The sequence below is a fragment of the Loxodonta africana genome, chromosome 12 (genome assembly GCF_030014295.1).
Source record: "Loxodonta africana isolate mLoxAfr1 chromosome 12, mLoxAfr1.hap2, whole genome shotgun sequence".
Classification (NCBI taxonomy): domain Eukaryota; kingdom Metazoa; phylum Chordata; class Mammalia; order Proboscidea; family Elephantidae; genus Loxodonta; species Loxodonta africana.
This window is the reverse complement of record NC_087353.1, coordinates 49,310,357-49,335,766: the sequence shown is the minus strand read 5'-3', so window position 1 is coordinate 49,335,766 and position 25,410 is coordinate 49,310,357. Positions and strand designations below refer to the sequence as shown.

General features: G+C 39.9%; 1 protein-coding gene across 2 annotated transcripts in view; it reads right to left on the bottom strand.

The window, feature by feature from the left end:
- Nucleotides 1–804: 804 nt before the first annotated feature.
- TMOD3 (tropomodulin 3) overlaps nucleotides 805–25,410 on the bottom strand; it is an 89,466-nt gene continuing 64,860 nt past the window's right edge. For both annotated transcript variants that reach the window (XM_003420527.4, XM_023539495.2), the window contains exon 10: nucleotides 805–17,326. In XM_003420527.4, the coding sequence (XP_003420575.1) occupies nucleotides 17,292–17,326 (35 nt within the window). In that variant the 3' untranslated portion in view covers nucleotides 805–17,291. The remainder of the gene's footprint in view (nucleotides 17,327–25,410) is intronic.

Genomic DNA, 25,410 nt, shown 5'->3' with positions numbered 1-25,410 from the left:
TCAAGGTGACATCTTTGCTTTTCAACATTTTAAAGAGGTCTTTTGCAGCAGATTTGCCCAATGCAATGCATCTTTTAGTTTCTTGACTGCTGTTTCCATGGGTATTGATTGTGGATCCAATAAAATGAAATCCTTGACAACTTCAATTTTTTCTCCATTTACATGATGTTGCTTATTGGTCCAGTTGTGAGGATTTTTGTTTTCTTTATGTTGAGCAGTAATCAATATTGAAGGCTGTGGTCTTTGATCTTCATCACTGTTTCAAGTCCTCTTCACTTTGAGCAAGCAAGGTTGTGTTATCTGCATAATGCAGGTTATTAATAAGTCTTCCTCCAACTCTGATGCTTGGTTGTTCTTCATATAATCCAGCTTCTCAGATTATTTGCTCAGCATACAGATTGAATAAGTATGGTGAAAGGATACATCCCTCATACACACCCTTCCTGACTTTAAACCGCACAGTACCCCTTGTTCTGTTTGAATGACTGCCTCTTGATCTATGTACAGGTTCTTCATGAACACAATTAAGTGATTTTGTATAGATATCCTTTATTATGTTGAGGAATTTCCCTTCCATACCTATTTTGTTGAGAGTTTTTATCAGGAAGGGGTGTTGTACTTTGTTGAATGCCTTTTTTTATCGATTGAGAAGATCATGTGATTCTTTTATTTATGTGGTGGATTATGTTGATTGATTTTCTAATGTTAAGCCATCCTTGCATACCTGGTATAATCTTGTTTTGTTGTGCTGTATTATTTTTTTGATATGATGCTGAATTCTATTAGCTAGAATTTTGTTGAGAATTTTTGCATCTATACTCATGGGTGATGTTGGTCTGTAATTTTTTTTTGTGGTGTCTTTGTCTTGTTTTCGTATCAGGGTTATGCTGGCTTCATAGAATGAATTCAATAGTATCCTTTCCTTTTCTAAATTCTGAAATAGTTTGAGTAATACTGGTACAAGTCCTCCCTGAATGGTAGAATTCTCCGGTGAAGCCATCTGGGCCAGGGGTCTTTTTTTTTTGGACTTAGGGACAGGGGTCATGACTTAGGGGTTGTCTCAGAAAGATTTATTGAGCCTTGTCCTTCAATTTCTAGGTTGCCCTGTGTTGTTTATTTATTTATTCATTGTACTTTAGATGAAGGTTTACAGAACTAGCTTCTCATTAACAGTACACATATTGTTTTATGACATTGGTTAACAACTCCGTGACATGTCAACGCTCTTCCTTCTCGGCACAGGGTTCCCTATTGCTAGCTTTCCTATCCCCTCCTGCCTTCTAGTCTTGCCCCTGGGCTGGTGTGTCCCTTTAGTCTTGTTTTGTTTTATGGGCCTAATTTTTGGCTGAAGAGTGAACCTCAGGAGTGACTTCCTTACTGAACTAAAAGGGTGTCTGGGGGCCATACTCTTGGGGTTTCTCCAGTCTCTGTCAGGCCAGTAAGTCTGGTCTTTTTTTATAAGTTACAATTTTGTTCTACGATTTTCTCCAGCTCTGTCTGGGACCCTCTATTGTGATCCCTGTCAGAGCAGTCAGTGGTGGCAGCTGGGCACCATCTATTTGTACTGGACTCATTCTGGTGGAGGCCGTGGTAGTTGTGGCCTATTAAACCTTTGGACTAATCTTTCCCTGTATCTTTAGTTTTCTTCATTCTTCCTTGCTCCCAAAGGCGTGAGACCAGTGGAGTATCATAGATGGCCACTCACAGGCTTTTAAGACCCCAGGCACTACTCAGCAAAGCAGAATGTAGAACATTTCCTTTATAAACTATGTTATGCCGATTGAGCTAGATGTTCCCCGAGACCATGGTCCCTACAGCCCTCAGCCCAACAATTCAGTTCCTTAGGGAGTTTGGATGTGTCTATGGAGCTTCCATGACCCTGTCTTGTACAAGTTGTGCTGGCTTCCCCAGTATTGTGTACTGTTTTACCATTCACCAAAGTTACCACTTATCTATTGTCTATTTCATGTTTTTCTATCCCCAACCCTTGTAACCATCAAAGATTGTTTCATTTTGTGTGTAAACCTTTTCATGAGTTTTTATAGTAGTGGCCTCATAAAATGTCTGTCCTTTTGTAATTGACTTATTTCACTCAGCGTGATGCCCTCCAGATTCATCCATGTTGTGAGAAGCTTTGCAGATTCATCATTGTTCTTTATTCTTGGGTATACTCCATTGTATGCATATATCATAATTTGTTTATCCATTCCTCTGTTGATGGGAATCTAGGTTGTTTCCATCTTTTTGCTATTGTGAACAATGCTGCAATGATGCCTACCTTTTGATTAGCAGATGTAGCTCTTAACTACTATGCCACCAGGGTTTCCACAATGAACATGGGTGTGCATATATCACTTCGTGTGAAGACTCAAATATATTCCTAAGACTGGGATTGCTGGATCATATGGTATTTCTATTTCCAGCTTTCTAAGGAAGTGCCATATCATTTTCCAAAATGGCTGTATCATTTTGCATTTCCATCAGCAGTGGATAAGAGTTCCAGTCTCTTCACAGCCTCTCCAACATTTGTTATTTTCTTTTTATTATTATTATTCATGCCAGTAATGCTGGAGTGAGATGGTATCTCATTGTGGTTTTGATTTGCATTTCTCCCTGATCGCATAGTGGTTAAGAGCTATGCCTGCTAACCAAAAGGCTGGCAGTTCAAACCCACCAGGCACTCCTTGGAAACCGTATGGGGCAGTTCTACTCTGTTCTATAGGGTCACTATGAGTTGAAATCGACTTGACTGCAATGGGTTTGGTCTTTTTTTAAATGGCTAGTGGTCACGAGCATTTCCTCATGTCTGTTAGCCAGTGGAATGTCTTCTTTGGTGAAGTGTCCATTTTGTTTGCCCATTTTAAATTGGATTATTTATCTTTTTGTTGTAGAGGTGTTGGATTTTTCTGTAGATTTTAGAGATTAGAACTTTGTTGGATTTGTAATAGCCAAAATTTTTTCCCCGGTCTGTAGCTTCTCTTTTTACTCTTTTGGTGAAGTCTTTTGATGAGCGTTGTTTAAATTTTTAGAAGATCCCAGTTATCTAGAGTATCTTCTGGACTTTGTGTGTTGTTAGTTATGGTTTGTATCCTGTTAATGCTGTGTTAGGGCCTCTAACATTGATTCTATTTTTTCTTCTATGATCTTTATAGTTTTGGCTTTATATTTAGGTCTTTGATCAATTTTGAATTAGTTTTTGTTAAAAAAGACTATCTTTTTCCAATTTGATGGACTTTGGGTCCTTGTCGAAGATCAGGTGACCAGAGGTGGATGGATTTACATCTGGGTTCTCAATTCTGTTCCATTGTCAATGTATCTGTCATACCAGTACCAGGCTGTTTTGACTACCGTAGCTGTATGGTAGGTTCTTAGGTCCGGTAGTATGAGTCCTCTTACCTTATTCTTCTTCAATAGTGCTTTACTTATCTGGGGACTCTTCCCTTTCCATCTAAAGCTAATGATTAATTTTTCCATCCGTTTAAAGAATGCTGTTGGTATTTGGATCAGGGTTGCACTGTATTTGTAAATTGCTTTGGGTAGAATTGTCATTTTCAGAATGTTGAGTCTACCTATCCACGAGCATGGCATGTTTTTCCATTTATGTAGATCTCTTTTGGTTTCCTGTGGTAGCCTTTTGTAGTTTTATTTGTATAGGTCTTTTACATACCTGGCTAGATTTATTCCTAAGTATTTTCTTTTTTTAGGAGCTTTATTATAAATGGTATTGTTTTCCTCATTTTCTTTTAATCATTCTCTTTATTGGTGTAGAGGAATCCAACTGATTTTTGTATGTTTATCTTGTATCCTGCTTCCCTGCTGAATCTTTTTATTAGTTCCAGTAGTTTTCTCATGGAGTCTTTTGGATTTTCTGTGTATAGTATCATATTATCCACATATACGGACAGTTTTACTTCTTCATCACCAATTTGGATGCTCTTTATTCTTTTTTCCTGCCTTATTTCTCTAGCTAGGAATTCCAGCACAATGTTAAATAGGAGTGGTGATAAAGGGCATACTTGTCTTGTTCCTGTTCTTAAGGGGAATATTCTCAGCCTCTCTCCATTAAGAATGATGTTGGCTGTTGGTTTTGTATAGATGTCCTTTATTATGTTGAGGAATTTCACCAAGGCTTTTTTTTTGTTGGGAGTTTTTTTTTTTTTTTAATTACCTTTTCAATCTCTTGTTATGGGTCTGTTCAGATTTTCGACCTCAATTTGTGACAGCTTAGGTAGGTAGTGTGTTTCTAGAAATTTGTCCATTTCCTCTAGGTTTTCAAATTTGTCAGAGTACAGTTTTTCATAGTTTGGTTATGATCCTTTTTATTGCAGTTGAGTCTGTTGTAATGTCCCCCATTTTGTTTCTCATTTGGGTTGTGTCCTCTCCTGTTTTTGTCAGTTTGGCCAGTGGTTTTTCCATTTTGTGGATCCTTTCAAAATACCAACTATTTCAACTATTTGTTCTGTTGATTTTTTCTATTCTCTTTTTCATTTATTTCTGCTCTGATCTTTTATTATTTGCTTTCTTCTGGTACCTTTTTTTGATGTGTGCATCTATTGCTATAAATTGACCTCTGAGCCCTGCTTTGCTGTGTCCAGGAGGTTTTAATATGATGTGTTTTCATTCATTTGATTTCAGGAATTTTTGTCATTCCATCTTTGATTTCTTCTATTACCCTGTGGTTTTTAAGCAGGGTATTAGTTTCCATTTTGCTCTACCTGTTATTAATTTCTACTTTTAATGCATTGTGATCACAGAAGATGCTTTGTATTATCATAATGTTTTGGATTTTGTTGACGGTTACTTCATGGCCTAAGATGTGGTCTATTCTGAAGAACGTTCCATGTGCGTTGGAGAAGAAAGTTAACTTTGCTGCTGTTGAGCGGAGTGTTCTATATGTATCTATGAGGTCAAGTTGGTTGATTGTGGCCTTTAGATCTCCTGTATATTGGTTGAGGTTCTTTCTAGATGTTCTGCCCTTTACCAAGAGTGGTGTGTTGAAGTCTCCTACTATTATTGTAAACTATCAATTTCTCTTTTCAGTGCTATTAGAGTTTGTTTTATGAATTTAGGAGCTCCGTCATTGGGTTCTTAGATATTATGGTTACATCATCCTCATGGTGGATTGTCCCTTTAATCATTATATAATGTCCTTCTTTGTATTTTATGGTGGATTTTGTTTTAAAGTCTATTTCATCCGAGATTATTATTGCCACTGCTTCTTTTTTTGGTTGCTGTTTGCTTATTTTTTTCCCATCCTTTGATTTTTAATATATTTATGTCTTGTTTCTAAGGTGTGTCTCCTACAGACAGCATGTTGATGGGTTCTTTTTTTTTTTTTTTTTTACCCATTCTGTCACTGTCTGTCTCTTTGTGGGTGCGTTTAAGCCATTTATGTTCAGTTTGATTATTGATACCTGTGAGTTTATTGTTGTCATTTTGTAGTGCTTTTTTTGTGGTACTCATGTTTTCTTTGTTACTCTTACTCTTCTGTGCTGAATTACTTTTGTTTGTGGATTTCTTTTCATTTTCGTTTGTCTTAGGCTAAGTTCTCTAGAGAAGTAAAACATATAAATACATATATATACATACAGAGAGATTTATATCAAGGAAACAGCTCACATAGTTGTAGAGATTGGAACATCCCAAGTCTGTGGATTAGGACAGAGGCCTCTCCCAGTTCACGCAGCCATAGAAACTGGTGAACCCAGGATCAGCAGATTGGAGAGCAGGGCTCCTGCTCACAGGCTGTAAATTTCGAGGACTTCCAAGATTGACAGGTAAGCTGCTAGCTCAAGTCCCAAGAACCGGAGGTCAGACAAGAGGCAGCTGCTGGATTCAGAACAAGCCAAAGACCTTGGCAAGGCAAGCAGGAAGGAAGTAGGATGTGGAGGGAGGAGAGATAAGGCTGTGAAGGCAGTGAGCTGCCACAGACCCCGCCCTTGCCGGTACCATTCAGCAGATTCCATCATGGGGGTGATCACATATGAAATTTCAACAGGGAAGTGATCACAACATTATAAAACTGCCAAAATGCTGAGAATGATGGCCTAGCCAAGTTGACACACAATCTTATCCATCACAATCCACCGTTTGTCAACTTGGCACCTGTACTCATCTCCCCAAACCATAATAATCTCTGAATAAACACAATTAAAAAGTCATACTTGTGCCTAACATGATAAAACACATGTACAACCAAAAACGCACTAGCCGCATTTACATCTTGTATTTTATAAGCAAAGAAAACAAAAGCAGAAATACTCATAACAATTATGGTCCTCATTTCTGCAACTGGCCACATGGCCATAACTTGTATTTAGAATTACTTTCTTCTACCATCCATTCTATATTCCCTTGCCCTCAGCAAGCACCTCAGCTGGTCGTGGTTATTTTCCTGGTGAGGTGACCCAGACCTTCATTCCTGAAGGGTCTGGGCCATTAGTAGTCATGTCAGAAATGGGTTGCTGTAGTTTTCCATTGACTTTAATTGCAGGACATGGTAGTACTAAGAGATGCCCTAAGGGATCTCCTGCATTCCAGATATACTCTTCTTTACCTCCATTATGTAATATCAATCCAATTTCCTCTTGGTAATCAGGATCAATCACACCAGCCAGCATGGTAACTCCTTTCTCCCTTACTAGGTCCAATCAGCATAATGTCATCAATGTAATGGACCAGTGTGACATCTTCTGGAAGGGAAAGGCAATCAAGGTCCCTGCGGACTAAATTATGAAATAGGGCTGGAGAGTTAATGTAGCCCTGAGGTAGGCAAGTGAAGGTGTATTGTTGGCCTTGCCAGCTGATGGCAAACTGCTTCTGGTGGTCCTTTGAAACAGGTATGGAGAAAAAGGTATTAGCCAGATCAACAGCTGCATACCAGGTACCAGGAGATGTATTAATTTGCTCAAGCAATGAAACTACATCCGGATCAGCAGCTCCAATTGGAGTCACTGCCTGGATAAGTTTTCAATAATCTATGGTCATTCTCCAAGATCCATCTGTTTTTTGCACAGGCCAAATAGGCGAGTTGAATGGGGATGTGGTGGGAATCACCACCCCTGCATCCTTCAAGTCCTTGATGGTGGCAGTAATTTCTGCAATCCCTCCAGGAATGTGGTATTGCTTTTGGTTTACTATTTTCCTAGATAGAGGCAGTTCTAATTGCTTCTACTTGGCTTTTGCTACCATAATAGCCCTTACTCCATTTTTCAGGGATCTAATGTGGAGATTCTGCAAGTTGCTGAGTATATCTACCCTAATTATGCATTCTGGAATGGAGGAAATCACTACAGGATGGTTTTGGGGACCCACTGGACTTACTGTGAGATAGACATGAGCCAAGACTCCATTAATAACCTGACCTCCATATGCCCTCACTCTGACTGGTGGGCCACAGTGACATTTTGGGTCCTCTGGAATTAGTGTCAGTTCAGAGCCAGTATCCAGTAATCCCCAAAAAGTCTGATTAATTCCTTTTCCCCAGTGAAAAGTCACTCTTGTAAAAGGCTGTAGATCCCTTTGGGGAAGGCTAGGAGAGAGGTTAACAGTATAAATTTTTGGCAGTGTATTGGAGTCCTTCCTCAAGGGGACAAAGCCTCCCCTTCACTCAAGGGGTTGTGGGTCTTTAAACTTGATCAAGTCTGGGAATTGACTGAGGGACCGTAACTCTCTATTCTGGCTATTCAAGTTAGACTGCTGTTCATCTGACTTAGAATTCATCTGTTTGTACAGATCAAGTAAATATTTAATAGATTTCCCATCTATTTCACTCCTAGGGACACCATTACTAAGTAGCCAATGCCATAAGTCCATACAAGTCAAACTCTTCTGATTACTGCTTTGACTCCACTGGCCATTACTGTAACCACACCCACCTTGTCTTTGTCGATTGAGTGCAGCCATTTGGCCCCTCTTACCATGGGGTCCAATCAGCCCCATTGTAGTTAGGTGTCTTAATTCAGTTAGGGGAGTTCCCACTGTCAAATCTAATTTATACAAAATAGCAATCACAGCAGTCTTCAAGGATGCTGGAGCTCCCTTCACAAATTTGTTCCTTACAGTTGTGATAAAAGGTGTGTCCTCTGGGAACTCCATGTGTGGGTCTGTGGGTCTATCCTGATAAACCCACTCTAGCATGCCAATTTCCCTAAGCATTTGGATACATTCTTCTACAGTATACCAAGGCAGGTCTGGTATTTCAACTTGATTTAGTGTAGGCCACCACGTAATCCATCCTTCAGCAACCCAGCCAAACAAACTATTAGATCCTTTCCTAACTTCTTGAGCTAAAACATTGAAGGAATAATCTGTGCTTAGTGGACCCATATCAATAAACACAGACTGATCCATCTTTATGTTCCTTGCACCATTATCCCACATTCTTAGTAGCCCTTCACACACATATTCCTCAGGTTTCTGTTTGTACATATTAGAAAATTCAAGTAGTTCTTTTGGAGAGTAGCATGCCTCCTCCTGGGTCACACTTTGTACTTCACCTTTTGGGGCTTGATGGAACTTAAGTTATAGGTCTAGAAGCCAGAATCAGTACTGTGGAATTGTTTTGAGAACATTCAGCATTGTCTTGTAAAGCACATACCTCAGGTGATGCCCCAGCCAATGACTCAGGCAAGGGGTCTTTAGAGGCAGCTGCGCTAGGGCTAATCTCATTAGATGGAAGTGGAGGGGCTAATGGTTTTTCTGGGCAGGATTGTTTAGCAGACAAATATGAAGTAATCTCTTCAGATGGGAGTGGTTTTGTCAGCAGGAGTGATTCAATGGAATTTAGGGGCTCAGTGTCTCCAGCTTCCTGATTATCTGCCCATATATCCCCTCCCAAGTTTCAGGATCCCATTTCTTCTCAATCAGTGCTCTCATTTAACTTCAGATGCCTCTTGAGGTTGGCAATTGAGCTGGCATTGTAATTCAGCTACTCTTACAATAAAAGTGTGGGTTTGGTTTTTGGCAAAATCAGCTCTGTTACTATAAGAAATAAGGCTTTCTTTCAAAGCACAAGTGGAAGCTTTGAGGTTGTTTATGCAGCACGTGAGCTCTGACTCTGAAGCCCTGAGCACATCTCTTTCTTTCCACCAGTTTGTCTAGTGAAAGTAGGACCAACCAACCAGCTTCCTTATCCTTCTCATTCTGACAAAACTGTAGAGAGATATCACACATGTGCTCACCCAGAGCCTTGCCTTTCACCAATACCTGATCTACCGGTGGTGATACTTTGTGTATTCGTATCACCTCCTGATGCTATGGATTAGCAGTGCCCTCTTTACTGCTGGAAACAGTGTCATCAACATCTTTAAGATTAATGACTTGAGAGCCAATTGAGAAAACTCATCCTTACAATTTTATTTCTCTAGACTCCCCTCTCGGTACCAAATGTCTTAGGCTGGGTTATCCAGAGAAGCAACACCAGTAAAGCATAGGTAGGTAGGTAGGTAGGTAGACAGACAGACAGACAGACAGATTTATATCAAGAAAACAGCTCACATGATTGTAGAGGTTGGAACGTTCCAAGTCCATGGATCAGGATAGAGGCCTCTCCCAATTCATGCAGCCATAGAAGCTGGTGAACCCAAGATCAGCAGGTTGGAGAGCAGGGCCCCCACTCACAAGCTGTGAAGGTCGAGGAATTCCAAGATCAAAAAGTAAGCTGCTAGCTCAAGTCCCAAGAACGAGGTCAGAAAAAAGGCAGCTGCTGGATCCAGAACAAGCCAAAAACCTTGGCAAGGTGAGCAGGAAGGAAGTAGATGGTAGAGGGTGGAGAGATGAAGGCTGAAGGGGCAGTGAGTCGCCACAGCAGATTCTATCACAGGTGTGATCACATATCAAATTTCAACAGGGAATTGATCACAACATTATACAACTGCCAAAACACTGAGAGTCATGGTCCAGCCAAGTTGACACACAATCTTAACCATCACGTTGTTTTTGTAGATTTTGTGTTTACTGAGACTTTGTTTTTCTTATTTTGGTGAGTAGGTTTGTTAACTTTCTTCATGGTTACCTTGAAATATACCCATCTTTTTTTTTTTTCCTAAGTTTAAACCAGTCTTTTATTACTTGATGATGCCTTGACTTCCTCTCCATTTGAAAGTTGTATACCTACACTGTTTATTTCCTTTTATTGTTCTGACATCGTTACTGTTTATAGATTGACCTCTCTGGTTCCCTGTTGTAAATTTTTTAGTTTTGTTTATCCTTGAGAGTTCATTACCAGGTTGGTATCTGGCTGATGCTGTCTTACGTGCTAGATTCAGGTTGTTGTCTAATGTTGTTGGTTCTCTAACTGAAGGACTCCCTTTAATAATTCTTGTAAGTTTGGCTTGGTTTTTACATATTCCCTTAATTTCTGTTCATCTGGAAATGTCCTAATTTCACCACCCTATTTCAACAAGAGTTTTCAGGATATATTTATTCTTGGTTGGCAGTTTTTTCTCTTTCAAGATTTTATATATGTCATCCATTGCCTTCTTGCCTGCATGGTTTCTGCTGAGTAATCAGAGCTTAGTCTTATTCTCTTTTGTATGTGACTTTTTGTTTTTCTCAAGCTGCTTTCAGGATTCTTTCTTTGTCTTTGGTTTTAGTGAGTGTGACTACATGACTTGGTGTTTTTCTTTTCGGGTCTATCCTATATGGGGTTTGTTAAGCTTCTTGGATGGTCAGCTTTTCATCTTTCATGACATTAGGGAAGTTTTCTGTCAGCAAATCTTCAGTGATCCTCTCTGTGTTTTCCATTTTCTCCCTGTTCTGGAACTCTAATCACATGCAAATTTCTTTTGATTGTATCCCACATTGCTCTCAGGGTTTCTTCATTTTTCTTCATTCTTTTCTCTCATTTTCCCTCAAAATGGTATCCAAGGATTTGTCTTCAACTTCATTGATCCTGTCTTCTGTTGTTTCAAATTTGCTCCTATAACTGTCTATGGCACTGTCCATTTCTATAATGTTATCTTTTGGATTTCTAATTGCTGTTTTTGTTTGAGTCCTAGTTGTTTGATATTTCCTGTATTACTTTCCTGAATTCTTCCATTGTTTTGTCTGTCTTTTCCATGATCTTGTCTATTTTTTTCCTTATTTTTGCCTTCATTTTCCTTCATCTGTTGGAGAATCCTGAATATTAGAGTTTTGAATTCCTTATCAGGTAGTTCCAGTGCCTTTTCTTCTAGCAGAAGGTTATCTGTTGTTTTATTTGGTCGCTTTTCGGAGCCACCCTCTCCTATTTTTTGTTTTGATAGGGATTGTCTGTCTCCAGACATGCAGGAATTACTTTATTGATTATAGATTTTTTTCATCCTACTTTTTTATTTGGTTATAGCTGGGCAGGCGGACTGGACGTGTTTTGTTGCTTACTCGCCTGTATGCATGATACTTCTCATCACCATGACCAGGTGATCAGGGCTGGTCACTCAGCTATTGTGCTGCAGGGCAGGTCCAGGGGGGTGGAGTGGTGGGGATGGGTAGATTGCAGCATGAACTGGGGGTAATGGGGCAAGGCTGGGGGGCAGTGCAGGGCAGGATCCGGGGGACTGAGTTGGTACCTCTCGGGGGTGTGGCACTTGGTGTACATAGGCAGGAGTGAAAGGAAAGAATGTGCTGTGCAGAGTTAAGTGGCTGGGTGAAAGAAAACAAAAGCAAAACAAATGGAAAAAAAGCAATGAATGAAGTCATATAAATAAAAATAAGAGGAAAAAAGTAAAGAAGCAGCACAGTTGTATTCAGCAGATGGGGGCAGGGCAGACTCAGTGAGCCCTGTGCTGGTGGCTCTCTAGCAGAGTGGCGTAGACTGGCTTGTTGAGGAGGGGCATGGTTGGCGCACAGGGCTAGGTGGGCAGGAGAAATTAAAGAGGGGAAAAAGAGAGAACAAAAAATAAAAACAGCAACCACAAAAAAAATATATAGTGGTTGTGGAACTGGCTGTTGGGGGTGGGGCAGAATTGGGGTGGTGGCGAGTTGATGTCTCTCTCAACAGGTGGCACAGCACAGCCTGTCAGGAAGGGGCAGAGGCAGCGTCTGGCCTAGGTGGGAAGGAAAAGGAGAAAGATAAAAAATACATCACTGAGGGAACTGGGCTGTGGGAGCAGCACAGACCCGGTGAGGCTGTGTGCCAGAGGATTTCCAGCTGAGCGGTACAGCACAGCCATGCAAGAAGTTGGGGGTGGTGCACAGGGCTGGGTGGATGGGAGAAAGGAAAGGAAGACAGAAGAAACAATAACAAAAAACCAAACAAACAATGGTGCTGAGGGAGCCGATCAGTGACAGCACAGACCCGGGGAGGCCATGCGTAGTGACTCTCCAATCAGAAGGGCTGGATGGGTGCGAGAAAGGAAAGGAGAGACAGAGAAGAAATTGGAAAAAAAAAAAAAAAATCACAGCCTATCAAGAAGGGGAGAGGATGGCACACAGGGCTAGCTGGGCAGGAGAAAGGAAAGGGAGAGAGAAAGCAACAAAAAAAGCCAAAAAACAATATCAAAAAAACCAACCAACCAACCAAAAGTGGTGCTGAAGAGGCCAGCTGGTGGGGGTGGGGCAGACTCTGGTGGCAAAAAGCTGGCGTCTCTCTGGCCGAGCAACTGTGGACTGTTGGGAAGCAGCAGAGGCTGTGTACAGGGGAAAAGGGTGCGGGGTGGGAAAGTGTGTATCCCTGGTCATTGGATGCCCTGTCTCCTGCTGGCAGCTCCATGAAGTTGGCTTCCCGTTTTCCCTGTGTTCTTTGGTGGCTGTAGTCCAAGATGGTGAATCTGGCCACATTAGCCGGTAAGTGACCTCCACTCTATAGCTCTCCTTGTTCTCTGTGCTGTCAGTGTCTTACTCCATTTGGTGCTTGAATGAGTTTATTCCTTTATTTAGTGGTTAGGGTTCCAGGATTGAGGTTTTATCTGTTTCACTTAGTTTTTCAGGTCTTTGCTGCAGAAGGACAACGTGATGCTTCTGTCTTTAGTGCCATGTTGGCTCTAGCCACTACAGTAGGTGTCCTAAATAAAATTCTTTGTCAATAAAGGCTTTCTGAAATACTTAGTGCTGTGGGTTGATTGTATCCCCCCAAAACATATGTTCAAGTACCCCCAGTACCTGTGAATGTGGACTTATCTGGGAATAGGGTCTCTGCAGACATAATCAGTTAATACGAGGTCATACTGGAGCATGGTGGGCTCTAATTCAATGTAACTGGTGTCCTTGTAAAAACAGATGAGACACAGAGGGAAGATGGTGGCAGAGATTGGAGTTACATTATCAGGAGCCAAGTAACGCCTGTGGCTGCCAGAAACTGGAAGAGACAAGGAAGGACCTTCCCCTAGAGCCTTCACAGACAGCCTGGCCCTGCTGACACCCTGAATTCATACTTGTAATTTTGAACACTGTATGAGGCAGTTGTGTAGATGTGTAGACCCAAGACTTCATGCCACTTGTCTGGAAGGAATCACAGATATGCTCCCTGATACATCCATGTGCTCTGTTCTCTTGGGAGCTGTGTTTTTAGTCAATTTATTCAAAAGTGAACCCACTGCCGCTGCATTAATTTTGACCCATAGTGATCCTAAAGGACAGAGTAGAACTGTCCACTAGGGTTTCCAAAGCTGTAATATTTATGGAAACAGACTACCACGTCTTTCTCCCACTAAGTGGCTCGTGGATTGGAACCACTGATCTTTCAGGTAGCAGCTGAGCGCTTTTAATCACTCTGCCACTAGGGCTCCTTATTCAAAGTGAAGTGGCCAGTAATAAAGGAGCAGAGTCAGCCTGTATGGAACTTGTAAAGAATGGAAGTAGCTATGGACTCCAGAGAAAGCACAATCTTGGATCTGCCAGGAGGGAACAGTGGTTCCTAATTTTATAGGGAAAAAGTGGGGCAACTATGTAAACACACAGAGCCCAAAATATAAGATTCTATGAAACCCCATGAGTTCTTTCATCTTATTTAAGTACAGTGGAGCATGAATAACATTTTATTGAAACTTTTTTTCTTTTATAATTTTTATCATATAACCAAATTCCCTTTTAAAATGAAAACACATCAGATACTTGGTCAATGAGAAAACATTTTACAATGTTCTATTTACAGGTAACATTTCCAGAGTGCACCATTCACACAAAGCAAGCATGTGGGTGCTCTTACTCAAGTAATGAGAATTTGCAACTGAATGACCAAGATAATGCTCCTTTAAACTCTCTAACAATCTGCTAATTTATTTAACATGAAATGTTTATTTGGTCTTTTAAATGACAGGCATGCTTAGAAAATGTATTTCACCTATACTGTAGACTTCTACTGGAGCCCTGGTGGCTCAGGGGCTAAAAGCTCGGCTGCTAACCAAAAGGTCTGCAGTTTGAATCTACCAGCCGCTCCTCGGAAACTCTATGGGACATTTTTATGAGTAGACTTCTACTAGGCTTTAACTACAACCATATAGCACCAAAATCCATTTTAATAATATCAATATTAGCCATTAATATTGGATTTTTAACACATACGATTTCACGATGACATAATGGAAAAATCAGAACTTTAGATAAGTCTGGATATAAAATTTTATAAAATGGGTAATTAAAAGCTTTTTTAAAAAACAGCAATTTAAAAATGCAAAGAGTATTCTTTTAGATGACCAAGAAAAAAAAAAAAACTCATTGCCGTTGATTCCTACTCACAGTGACCCTATAGGACAGAGTAGAACTGCCCCATATGGTTTCCAAGGAGCACCTGGGGGATTCAAACTGCCAACCTTTTGGATAGCAGCCATAGCTCTTAACCACTAAGCCACCAGAGTTTCCATAACCAGGTAAGTTTAAATTCATTAGACTACAAATCTCAAGGTCTTAGAAAATCTTTGGTTTAATAATCAAGACTATTTCAAAAGCATACTCTTTTTATTCTGTTACAAAATTTCAGAGCAAGATAAAATACTGAAGGTTCCTAAAAGGTAAAGAGGTACCAGATTTTTAAAGATCAAAGTAAACATCATTTTTCTGCTTTATAATTACAACCCTTGCAAGATTTTCTATATTTAATTGGATGAATGTTCATCTTTAAAATTATTTATGAAGAAATGTTTTCATCAATCATATATTTAACTTTCTCATATTTTGAGAAAAGATATTTCCCATAAATATGATACAAAGTTTCAGGCAGGGTCCCATCTACCTATATTGAAAAAAAAAGTATGGGGGGAGGGGAACACACTTATCAATTTAATGAGTTATAGGACAATGCGAGCAAGGAAGCCTGGCTGAAAGTGTGACAACTTTGCCTAGTGTCCTCACAGAGCTGCTGCTCCATGTCTGACTCCCAACCCTTTCAGAACTGTGCCATCTCTAAGATCAAGTACAATTCAAAAGTTGTCCATAAAAAAAAAAGGAAAGTAAAAAGAGCTTCTATAACTTGGAAAAAAAAGTCAGCGGCCTACAACTGAAAGGAACAGTGTGAAGTTAAGCTTTGGCCCCTTTAAAACACTGGATACTGATTCAAACAAACACACACACCACAGTTGTGATGAGGGAAACTGTAGCTTGTTCAGCAGGCGTATTCCCAGAGAGCACAAGAAGCTGCCTCAATCATTAGATAAACTGTCCAGCCCAAGCTGGAGTAGCAGACATTTTGTAATTCAATTTCAGAAAGTTAAAAAAAAAATTAACAACGAACTACTGCCCCCACTCTAAAACCAGATTCTCTAAAAAAAAATCTCTGTAAGTGATCCAGCCAGGCCTGAATCTCTGAAGCCAGGATTACTCAGATTCCTTTCCTCCCTATCTTTTTCAGCTGTAAGTGCCTCGGCCATCTCCTGCTTCAAAGGCTGCCCTGAGATGGGGCTTGGATACAAGTCTGAACCCTCCATGATAGCACGGATTCTGGAGTCTCATAATGGTCTTCCCACCACAGAACTCTGTTGAATTGTTTCCTTTAATACTTTGGCAACAGGAAAGCTATTTTCGTTATAAGGAATTACTTTTACACAATATGGATAAAAATATACAAGTTGAAAGGAAACATATTAAAAATCAGACTTGTGAAGAACAGCAGTTTTCCTTATTGGTTGGAAAATTTGTAGTAGTGATTACATACTGTTTCTCCAATTCTGCACTGCATGTAGGAAATTCCCACTACACTGTGCAACAGTAGGTAATGTATACACACACCAGTTTCTAACTTACTTACAGTAACCAGTTTAAATGACCTTTTTGTAAGCTTCTCAGAAAACTCTACCACGTTTATTATCTTTGATTTGATGTTTTTAACAATAGCTTTCTTTTTTCACCCTAAATAAGAGTTGGCTGTATGCCTTTTTTACAGGGAAGAAAATAGCTTTCTACTCAGATACTTTTTACTATTAGCTTTCATAAAATTTAGTAATGCCCACATTATCAAAATGAAAAACTGTAATAAAGTTAGACATAACCATACTTCTAAACAAAGTATGTAACCTGGCAAAGCTGATGACTTAGATTTAAAAAAAAAAAAAAAAATCTAGGTGTTGCTGAGACCTATCAGGTAAGTACAGTGACCTGGACTGCATTGAAGACTGTTTTCTCCCTCTTGAGGCCTGCTTCTGCAGTTAAACATGACCATATTTTAAGCCATCTGTTTTAAAATCCGAGGAGCCCTGTGGCACAGTAGTTAAGCGCTCAGCTGCTAACCACAAGGTTGATGGCTCAAACCCACCAGCCGCTCTGTGGGAGAAAGATTTGACAGTCTGCTTCTGTAAAGATTACAGGCTTGTAAACCCTACGGGGCAGTTCTACTCTGTCCTATAGGGTTGCTATGAGTCAAAATCAACTCGAAGGCAATGCTTTTTTTTTTTTTTTAATCCTGGCATTTTGTTCTCTTGAACACCCTTGCCAAGTTCACATATTTTACAAAGTAGAAAATTCTCCAGGTCACAGATAAAGGAAAGCTTTTAGGTACTTCACACCTAAAAAGAGAAACAGCAATTTTGGTATCAGCAGTGTCCCTTTTTGATTTAAAAAAGATCGGTCCTCAAAATGTTCAAATTCTTCTACATAAATGACTTCTGAAACTTTTTTACAACTGCATATTTTTACCCAAGATTCATCATAAGCTATTCAATTTAGCTAAAATTGATTTTAGCAGAAAGTTGAAATAATTTTTAAAAATGTAACAGATCACCTGCTATTGATTTTACTATTTGAAATTGGTAACAACTAGAATAAAGATACATATAGTTAAAAAAAAAGCTTCCAGTCTTTTCCCTTCTACCCAGGAAAATTTTATATCTGCTATAAGCCCTTGCGATCTTCTGAAGTCTTCCAAAGATTATATCCCGGCCGACTTACTGGTGGTCTCCTTCAATTCGTCTCTTGCGAACTGTGAGAAAAATATAAGAAAATACGTTAGAAATCCTATTAGTTTTTACCATTGTTAACTTGCTGCTAACAACCAGGTTTCTGTATAATCTATTTACAGTTGTACAAAAATGAAATTTCCAGACCACATGACCATTAAAAAAAAAAAATTCTTCATCATACATCACTGTAATTTACCTGTTGAGAACTGAAGGGCTTCAAAATAAGAACTATACATCATAAAATCATGGATGGACACTTATGCTTATATAAGAACAACATCCAAAATCTAAAATATAGACTGGTCAGTAATTAAAAAAAAAAATTTTTTTTTCAGTAATTATCCTTTAGTCATTGTGCCTATATAATTTTCCTGCTAAAAAAAGATTAATAAATTACTGTATTAAATTTTAAAAAGACCTTCAGGTATCTGGAATTAGAAAATATTGAAGTAACTATTTGCATGCTCTTCTGATTAGACACTACAACGGATTTGCTTAGTCTATGAAAGAACATATCAAAAACATTTTTTGTCATTTTTAAAGGTAAGTGACTTGCTACTGCTTTCCAAATTTTCCTTCTCTTGTCTCCTACAAAATGAACTGGTTCAGGGCTCTGATAAAACAACAAATGCAAAGTAATGAACATCTTAGACCCTGGTAATGTTGTAAGGTCATTTCTGCTTCTATAAATTTGGGCCAGCTAAGTGGCCCAGCTCAGCTGACAGAATAAAGATAGGTGCCTATGTCTGAGGACCTATCCCCATCCATCTTTCCACAGACTGGTGACCTCAAAGCACTAGGCTGTGCTCACTAGTAGCAGTGCAAGGCCTTTGGCTTCATGATCTAGCTTCCTTCACCCTTCAACCTATCAATCATCAGAGAGAATCTGCTGCGAACCACCAATTCAGGGCTCCTCAGCGTTGTGGCCAACTCCTATTTAGAGAGGCAGTGTACTACAGAACAAAAAGTACAGGTTCTGGAGTCAGCGGCAGAGTGTGAATCATGAGTCTGCCACTTTTTTGTAGTGTACCACCAGCCGCTCCTGGGGAGAAAGATGTGGCAGTCTGCTTCTGTAAAAATTTGTCCTGGAGAAGCCAACTCTTCAGACAGGGATTGGACTGGACTATAAGATAGAAAATGATACTGGTGAGGAGTTGAGCTTCTTGGCTCAAGTAGACGCCTGAGACTATGTGAGAAACTCCTGTCTGGAGGCAAGGTGAGAAGGCAGAGGGGGACAGAGCTGGCTGAATGGACACGGGGAACAGAGGGAAGAGAGGAGGAGTGTGCTGTCTTATTAGGGAGAGAGCAGCTAGGAGTACATAGCAAGGTATTAGTAAGTTTTTGTATGAGAGACTGACTTGATTTGTAAACTTTCACTTAAAGCACAATTAATTAATTAATTAAAAAAATTAGTCTTCAGCTCTGGAACAGAACAGCAACATCTGTACTTCATGGCCATGCAATTAAAGACACACTAACCTGCTTAGTGCAGTAGAGAACACAGTGAGCATTCACTGAAGAATACTACACGTCACCATCACATGCCACAGAGGTGGTTACGACATGGTTCTGAGGCCCTGGTCAGCCATCTTTTTAAAGCTACCAAAGTCATTTAGTTATTACAGTTAGAGGACTTGCATTTATGGGTTATTAATTTTTATATGCTTCCCAATAACTTCCTCTGTTTAAGTTATTGGTCTATTAATTTTCTACTCTTTTCTGCCTATGGAAGCAAGTAGGAAAGCAGCTGCCTCTTTGTTCAGCCAGAACAGACTGCCTGGCAGTGAAATGAAAAGCCAACAGGCACACCTGGCCTCTGGCCCAGATGCTCTGTTCTTGGCTATCCAGACCGCTGGCTTTGGTCTGCTGGCCTTCAATAGGACGAGGCTAGACATGTAGGTGATGTGCACTAATGCTTTTCCAGCCATTAGCTGGGTGTTAACTAGGAAAAACAAACAACAAGCAGGAACTCTAGAGTACCAAGTCCCCCTGGACATTTTTATAATTCTCTAATCAAGTTCACCCGACTCTAATTTTAGCCCATTTTAACAAAGAACAAGTGTCATGTGTTTACTGAAATATTAAGGAGAAAAAACCAAATGGTGACCTCAAACCCAAACTTATTTCATGTACATCATTAAGGTGATGGTGACGTGTAGTATTCTTCAGTGAACGCTCACTGTGTTCTCTACCGCACTAAGCAGGTTAGCGTGTCTCTCATTGCACGGCCATGAAGTACAGATGTTGCTGTTCTCCTGTTCCAGAGCTGAAATATAGAAAAATATCTGAAAAATATAGAAAAATCTTAAAGGCAAACCAGATAAATTCTTTAGGTAAGAAGATTTCGAAGAAAATTTTAGATTGCAGCAGGGTTTGAATGTTGCGGCAGACCATTTCACACATTAAATATATGTTATTAAAAACACATAAACACAATCTATAGGACGGAGTGCAACAAAGTTGTACAAAACTGTGGTTAGCTAGTGTAAAGATAATACCATGAGACCCAGAGTTCAATGGAATATTGCATGTGTGCCATACAACCTCTTGGCTGCTATAACTGTGATACTTCTTAGCTGGAGAGATGTAGAGTATGTAGAATGATTTCAACCAACAGCTGAGACTAAGAACACAATGAGACAGGGAAGACATCAAAATCGGAGTACTAAAGACCTGATGTAGACCAATTTGCAAGGTGAAGAAAGGTTATATGCCCAAGAGATTCTGTGCAAGGTTCCAGTGTTATTCTCTGATATTTCTTTTGAGTTGCCACATATCAGGCTGCTGAAACCTTTGAGGAGGAAAATGTGGTCTTCACCTTGCCTCTTCATCTAAAGGCAGAAATCAGAATGGAGGGCTGAAAAAAATCAAGCGTGAGTGGATGGTGACCCGCTGTTGCTGTGAGGACAACATAGCAGAGAAAGATGGGGGCAAAGAGCCATTTCTGGTTCCTCCTTCTCACTTGGTGCTTACTTATTAACCTTCCAGCAATTCCTCAGTTCACACTATAGATAAGAGCTTATGAATTTTGCCCTATTAACAATACTTTAGGTGTGGTCTAATTTTTTTCTAAAACTCACTCTACTGGTATAAATTCCCAACACTTATTTGCAATTAACTAATCATGATGGATAATCATGATGGAAACCCTGGTGGCATAGTTGTTAAGAGTTTGGCTGTTAACCAAAAGGTCAGCAGTTCGAATCCACCAGGTGCTCCTTCGAAACCCTATGGGACAGTTCTACTCTGTCCTATAGGGTTGGTATGAGTTGGAATCGGCTCAACGGGGTTTGGGTTTTTTTAATCATGATTAGTTAATTGCAAATAAGTCCTAAGTAATCTCATTTTCTTTCTATCTCTAAAAGAGTAATGTTGCTGTTATTGTTGTTAGCTGTTGTCAAGTAGATTCCAACTCATGGTGACCCCATGTGTGCAGAGTAGAACTGCTCCATAGAATTTTTAAAGTTGTGATCTTTAAGAAGCAGATGGCCAGGCCTGTCTTCCAAGACACCTCTGGGTGGGTTTGAACCACAAACCTCTCAGCTAGTAGTGGCTATTTGCAGCAGCCAGAAACCACAGTAATAGGTATAGCTTTTGTGAAATATCATTTTAATCATGCATTCAGTGGCCTATAATTGCTCTCAAATGCCCCCCACCAACAAGCTGAAGAAATCTAAATTTATTACCATGTAATCTGGGGGCCTTCTACCAAGTCTCCCTCTTAGTCTGTTGCTATCACCTTTTATCCTGTTAAGTTTATTCTGGACCTGTCACCATGCTATGAGAGTCAGTTCTCAAAATCTGCAAGTTTCCCTTTGCATAAAAGACTTGTTTGCTCCCAAAGTGATCTACAGGTATAATGCAATTCCGACTCAAATACCAACAGCACTCTTTAACAAGAAGGAAAAACTAATCACCAGCTTTATATGGAAAGGAAAGAGGCCCCAGATAAACAAAGCATTATTGAAGAAAAAGAACAAAGTAGGAGGCCTCACGCTACCTGATCTTATACCCACTGCCGTCAAGTCAATTCCGACTCATAGCAACCCTATAGGACAGAGTAGAACTGCCCCGTAGCTTCCAAGGAGTGCCTGGTAGATTCGGATTTGAACTGCCGACCTTTTAGTTAGCAGCCGTAGCAATTAATCACTACGCCACCAGGGTTTCCAACCTGATCTTAGAACCTACTATATAGCCACAGTACTCAAAACAGCCAGGTACCGGTACAACGACAGATACATAGACCAATGGAACAGAATCAAGAACCCAGACATAAATCTATCCACCTATGGTAAGCTGGGAAACCCTGGTGGCATAGTGCTTAAGAGCTACAGCTGCTAACCAAAAAGGTTGGCAGTTGGAATCTACCAGGTGCTTCTTGGAAACGTTATGGGGCAGTTCTACTCTGTCCTATAGGGTTGCTATGAGTTGGAATTGACTAAACGGCAGTGAGTTTGGGTTTGGTTATGGTCAGCTGATCTTTGACAAAGGACCAAAGTCCATTAAATGGGGAAAAGACAATCTTTTTTAATAAATAGTGCTGGCAGAACTGGATGTCCATCTGTAAAACAATGAAACAGGATCATACCTCACACCATACACAAAACTAACTCAAAATGGATCAAAAACCTAAATATAAAACCTAAAATGATAAAGGCCCTAGAAAAAAAAAAAACAGGGACAACACTAGGGATCCTAATACATGGCATAAATACAATACAAACCATAACTAACAGTGCATGAACATCAGAAGATAACTGGGGTCTCCTAAAAATTAAACACATGTTCATCAAAAGACTTCACCAAAAGAGTAAAAAGAGAACCTACAGACTGGGAATAAATTTTTGGCTACGACATATCTGACAAGGGTCTAATCTCTAAAATCTGTAGACTACTTCAACACCTCCACACCAAAAAGACAAATACTCCAATTAAAAAATGGGCAAAGATATGAACAGACACTTCACCAAAGAAGACATTCAGGTAGCTAACAGATACATGAGCAAATGCTCGTAATCATTAGCCACTAAAAAACAAAAACAAAAAACTCGTTGCCATTGAGTCGATTCCGATTAGCCATTAGAGAAATGCTCACCACAACATTACTGGCATGAATCAAAAAAACCCCAGAAAATAACAAATATTGTAGAGGCTGCAGGAGATTGGAATGTTTATGTACTACTGGTGGAAAATGATACGGTGCCTCCTTAAAAAGCTAGAAATACCATAAAATCCAGCAATCCCACTCCTAGGAATATATCCTAGAGAAATAAGAGCCGGAGCCCGAACAGACATATGTACACCCATGTTCAAGCAGCATTATTCATTCTTCATTAGCAAAAAGATGGAAACAATCGAAGTGCCCATCAACAGATGAATGGATAAACAAACTATGGTACATATACACAACGGAATCCTATGCAATGATAAAGAACAATGATGAATTCATGCAACATCTCACAACATGGATGAATCTGGAGGGCATTATGCTAACTGAAATTAGTCAATCACAAAAGGACAAACACTGTATGAGACCACTATTATAAAAACTCAAGAAAAGGTTTACACACAGAAAAAACAATCTTTGATGGTTAAGAGGGAGGGGAGGGATAGGAAGGGGAAATCACTAACTACCTAGTTGCTGTTGTTAGGTGCTTTTAGTTGGTTCCAACCCATAGTGACCCTATAGGACAGAGTAGAACTGCCCCATAGTTTCCAAGGAGCAGCTAGTAGATCTGAACTGTTGACCTTTTGGTTAGCAGCTGAGCTCTTAACTACTATGCCACCAGGGCTCCAACTAGATAGTAGACAAGTGTTAACTTTGTTGAAGAAAAAGACAATACAAAATATAGGGTAAATCAGCACAACTTGACCAAGGCAAAGTCACAGACACTTCCTAGACACACCTAGACACCTTGAGGGAGTGAATTACTGGGGCTGAGGGCTGGGGACTATAATCTTGGAGGACACCTAGGTCAAATGGCATAAAAACCAAACCCACTGCCATCAAGTCACTTTTAACTCATAGCGACCCTATAGGGCAGAGTAGAACTGCCCCATAGGATTTCCAAGGCTGTAGAAAATGTTCTACATTCTACTTTGGTGAGTAACGTCTAGAGTCTTATAAGCTTTCGAGTAGCCATCTAAGATACATATATTGGTCCCATCCTGTCCAGAGCAAAGAAAGATGAAGAAAACCAAAAACACAAGGAAAATACTAGTCCAAAGGATTAACGAACCACATGAACCACAGCCTCCATTAGTCTGAGCCCAGAAGAACTAGACAGTGCCCGGCTACCACAATGGTTCTGACAGAGATCACAATAGAGGTCCCGGATAGATCGGGAGAAAGACGTAGAACATAATTCAAAAAATTCACACACACACACACGACCAGACTTACTGGTCTGACAGAGACTGGAAGAACCTACGGTCCCCAGACACCCTGCTCACTCAGAACTGAAGCCACTTCCAAAGCCCACTTTTCAGACAAAGATTAGACAAGCCTATGAAACAATTAAAAAAAAATTTTTTTTTTTTTTTTTTTTTTTATGAAACAAACAATAATAACACATGTGAGGAACATGTTTCTTAGTTCAATCAATTTTAGGAGACCAAATGGGCAACACTTGCCCCAAAACAAATACAAGAAGGCAGGAAGGGACAGACAGGAAAACTGGATGAATGGACACGGGAACCCGGGGTGTAAACGGAAAGGGAGAGAGTGCTGACATGTTGCAGGGATTACAACCAATATCACAAAACAATTTGTGTATAAATTTTTGAATGAAAAACTAACTTGGGCCATAAGCTTTCACTAAAAACAAAAAACCTAGTGAGAATGCAGTGTGAAAAAAAAAATTAAAAAGCAAAATAGAAGAAAATAAAAACTTGTTTGCTCCCAGCTTTAAGCTTTTATCCACACAACTCCTCACTCCAGGAATGTCCTTTCTTATTCTCATTTCATGCCTGAGACCCATGTCTGAAAACCTAGTTCGGCCTAGAATGACACAGCTTGAAAGGGAGTCTATAGACTTACTAGTACAAAGTTGTCTTTCTCTCAATTCTGTGTTAGAGCACAACGTCTCCAACAAAGCCTCCCTGTCCTCTCTATTACATACTGCTGCAGAGCCCTGGTGGCGCAGTGGTTAAGTGTTCGGCTGCTAACCAAAAGTCAGCAGTTCAAATCCACCACCTACCCCTTGGAAACCCTATGGGGCAGTTATACTCTGTCCTATTGGGTCACTGTGAGTTGGAATCGACTTGATGGCAACAGGTTTTTTTTTTTTGGTGTATGTCAGGCATGGTTTTAAGAGAGTTGAGGATTCAACAGACGGACATGGCACCTGCCCTCAAAAACTTTACGGTTTCTGAAAACGGAGTATTAAAATGAAGTATGACTAACTTACTAAGTAAAAAGGCAATTTAAAAAGTGTGACAAATACGAGAAGTATAGGGCACGTGGGGGCACACCTGCTGAAAGTGTACAACAATGATAAACTCAGGGAGTCAAACACCCATTTGAAATTGGAGAAATAAGCCAGTGTATCACCAAGTGTGAGCCACCTAGAGCAGAAGCAGCTGGAGTATCTGTTAAAGGTCCCAATGCCCAAATCCCACCTTAAATCAACTAAATCATAATCTCAAAGGGAAGGAGGCCCAATAATCTGTATGTTTTTAAAGCTCTCCAATTATTTTTTTTGAAGTTCAAACTTGAGAAACACTGTTCTAAAAAGTAAAATTAAACACTTGAAGGAAAAAATGCTAGGTAATTAGTGAACCAATACTAAAACAATTCCTATGACTTTGCAAAATACATCTAGAATTAACAATACACCACACGTGGGCACATACACACCCCCAGTCCCCCAATTTTTCTCTTTCAAAAAGCAAGATGCTAAAATCTTCTTTGGGAAACTACGGTCATACAAAAGACAGAAAGGGTTTGAACTAGTATTTTTCAGTGATCTGGATTAAAGGAATAAAGCTGTATTTTTCCTGCTCCAAAAACTTTTAAAGAATGCCAACTCAAATATGGCTGAAGTTTAAAAGAACTGCACCGCTTTGAAATGTTCCTCCCTTTGAGAGTCTTATTTTTTTGTTT